We start from the raw sequence: 2538 nt of genomic DNA on the forward strand, positions 1-2538 counted from the left end.
ACCCTCTGATTTTGGGCTAACGGTGTTCATTTATTTACAGTGCATCAAAAGAAGTTACATACATTTCTAGTTTTACCACAAATACATATGATGTGTCTTAGTGCTAATTAACTATACGTACAAAAATAATTACAACACACTATTTGCTACATATACCCTCATATAAAAAATGATATAATTGACGCAAGTAAGTCTTTGTGTCAATTGGGACAAACATAAAATTCCATTAACAAATATGCATGTTTGGACTGAATAATGGACCTTAATTTGTTTCAGGTCAAATATAACTATAAGACGGCCCTATATATTTCACACAAAGAAAATCAAAGAGAAAAGCAATCACTTCAATTATTTAATAAGAAAATAATTAAAAACTCACTTATGGGTTCATAGTTACAATTGTAGGAAAACATCATATGAATCTTCTCTTATATATCTAAACATCGTTAGTTAATCGAAGGCCTTTTGCCATACATCATGGGAATTTGGCGTGTAGCTAAGTAATATACTCCAAGCATCTAACAGGATGGCCATGGTCAAACAGTTTTCAAAACTGACTGTCTAGTCTACCTACATAACATGATACACAATACAGGGTTACATGTCAAATGTATGGAAGAATATTTAACATTTATACATCTTATCTCCTCTAAATAATAAAGAAAAGGCAGAATGGTTATGCAGATAATCAAAGGTATACCATATATTCAAAAGGACACATTCAAATATTTAAACATGAGTTTAACCAACAATGCAAACAGTATAGCAAGACATCCATATTATTAAAAACTGCATTTTTCATTTTGAAAGATCAATTTATAAACATGCAAATCGTTTTTTGTTGTTGCATTTTTTCTCTGTTTTGAACAAACACAGGAGGGAAGAGTTTTTCTTCACATGCATAACGCTAACTTATTTGTTACTGAAATTGATGAATGTACAGGATGAATACAAACTTAGAAGTATTTATTTTTCAAAATACTACTCAACAAAACATTAGGACATACTATCAGATACTATGTTTAGTGTCAGATAATTTATGTACCAAATTTTACATAACAGAGGAAATATCTGATTAGAGTCAGATAATTTATGATCAAATGTACAAAACAGACAAGGAGTTCTCTTCTGCCAAGAGCCAGCGTGTGTGTGTTTCTGGTGTTTTCCATTGGATTTGCATGTGACGTGCACAACTGATGACCAGACACGTAAATAGTACTTTGTATAAAAAAAATCTTATCATTGGCAGCATATAGTCACATGTGCCCACTACGACAGGCGACAACCGCACCTAGTTTAGGGAGAGATTCCTTGGCAGATGCTGCCGCCGCTCTGACTTCGCTTCTGGTCTTATCCTTCCTCCTTGCTGCTCCTCCCCCTCCAAGCCCATCATTTCATCTCCATCGCGACGCCGTCTATCACCACCATAGTCGTGCCGCGGCTCGATCTGCTGCTCCTGAGCGCAGCCACCTCGTCCCCGACGCCGAGCTCCTTCTCCCTGCCTTCTTTTCCCCGTCATCTCTGTGTTCTCTTCTTCTCTTTTTCTCCTGTTTACTCACATCTCCCTCTATCTCTCTTGCTCTCTGTTACAGAGGCCGCCATGGACGCCCGAGGTCCTCCGCTCCGAGTCTCCGACCCACACCCCGGCGTCCCTGCCGACGTCGTCGCCTAGGTGAGCAGTTGCTGCACCGTGATGTTGCCCCGCCTCCTCTCTCCCTCTCTATCTCTCCCCTGTCTCTCTCCCTCTCTCTCTTCTCTTTCTCAACCCTCTCTGTTTTCTTCAACAGGAAGACCACCATGCCCGCTGCAGGAGCTTCGAGCCGACCCCGCAGCATGTAGACCGCCGCCACCCGTCCGCCGTCGGGAATCACCAGATCCCCCCGTATCCGACCTGCCTCGCCATCCTTCTCCCGTTCCCGACGTCTCCTCAGCGCCAGAATCTCAGGCGAGCGACACCACAAGACCCTGCCTCCTCTGCCCCGGAGGCCGCCATGGAGGTCATCGCCTCTCCGTCTCGATCCGTCCACCGTCGGATCCTTGCTGGTGTTCTCCAGGGACCCGCCATGGAGGTTGCCGCCCCTCCCGTCTCGATCCTTCCGCACCCGGATCCACGGCAGAGCAGCCGAGATCCGTCGCCTGTTCTGCGACGCCTTGGCCCGCCAAGGCAAGCGCAGAGGCTGACAAGGCGCACAGGAAGGCCAATGGCCTCGCCAAGCAGCGGGAGGACTTGCGGGCTAGGGTCGCCAGCCGCAAGCTCGTGCGAGCTCGCCCCCATGCTGGCCAAGGCCACCTTCGGCGACCTCCTGTCCGCTGTGCACTAACGCCCGCCACGACGCCAGGGTCTTTTTTGCAAAAATGAAACGTTATCTCGTAAACAGACTTAAAATAGGATTGTGGGTTGAATTCTTAGGAAATAGAGGGACTTTTCTGCAAAAGTGCAGACGACGTACGACCAGAAACCATTGCTGCTTTATTATTATATATATATATATATATATATATATATATATATATATATATATATATATATATATATAT

General features: G+C 44.3%; 1 protein-coding gene across 1 annotated transcript; it reads left to right on the plus strand.

The window, feature by feature from the left end:
* The first annotated feature begins 1245 nt into the window (after nucleotides 1-1245).
* On the plus strand, nucleotides 1246-2449 carry LOC123058440 (serine/arginine repetitive matrix protein 1). The gene is made up of 2 exons (XM_044481165.1): nucleotides 1246-1672; nucleotides 1788-2449. The coding sequence occupies exons 1-2, from the start codon at nucleotides 1261-1263 to the stop codon at nucleotides 2357-2359; spliced, it is 984 nt and encodes a 327-aa protein (XP_044337100.1). The 5' UTR covers nucleotides 1246-1260; the 3' UTR covers nucleotides 2360-2449.
* Nucleotides 2450-2538: the final 89 nt, after the last annotated feature.

Source organism: Triticum aestivum, chromosome 3A (genome assembly GCF_018294505.1).
Source record: "Triticum aestivum cultivar Chinese Spring chromosome 3A, IWGSC CS RefSeq v2.1, whole genome shotgun sequence".
NCBI classification, from domain to species: domain Eukaryota; kingdom Viridiplantae; phylum Streptophyta; class Magnoliopsida; order Poales; family Poaceae; genus Triticum; species Triticum aestivum.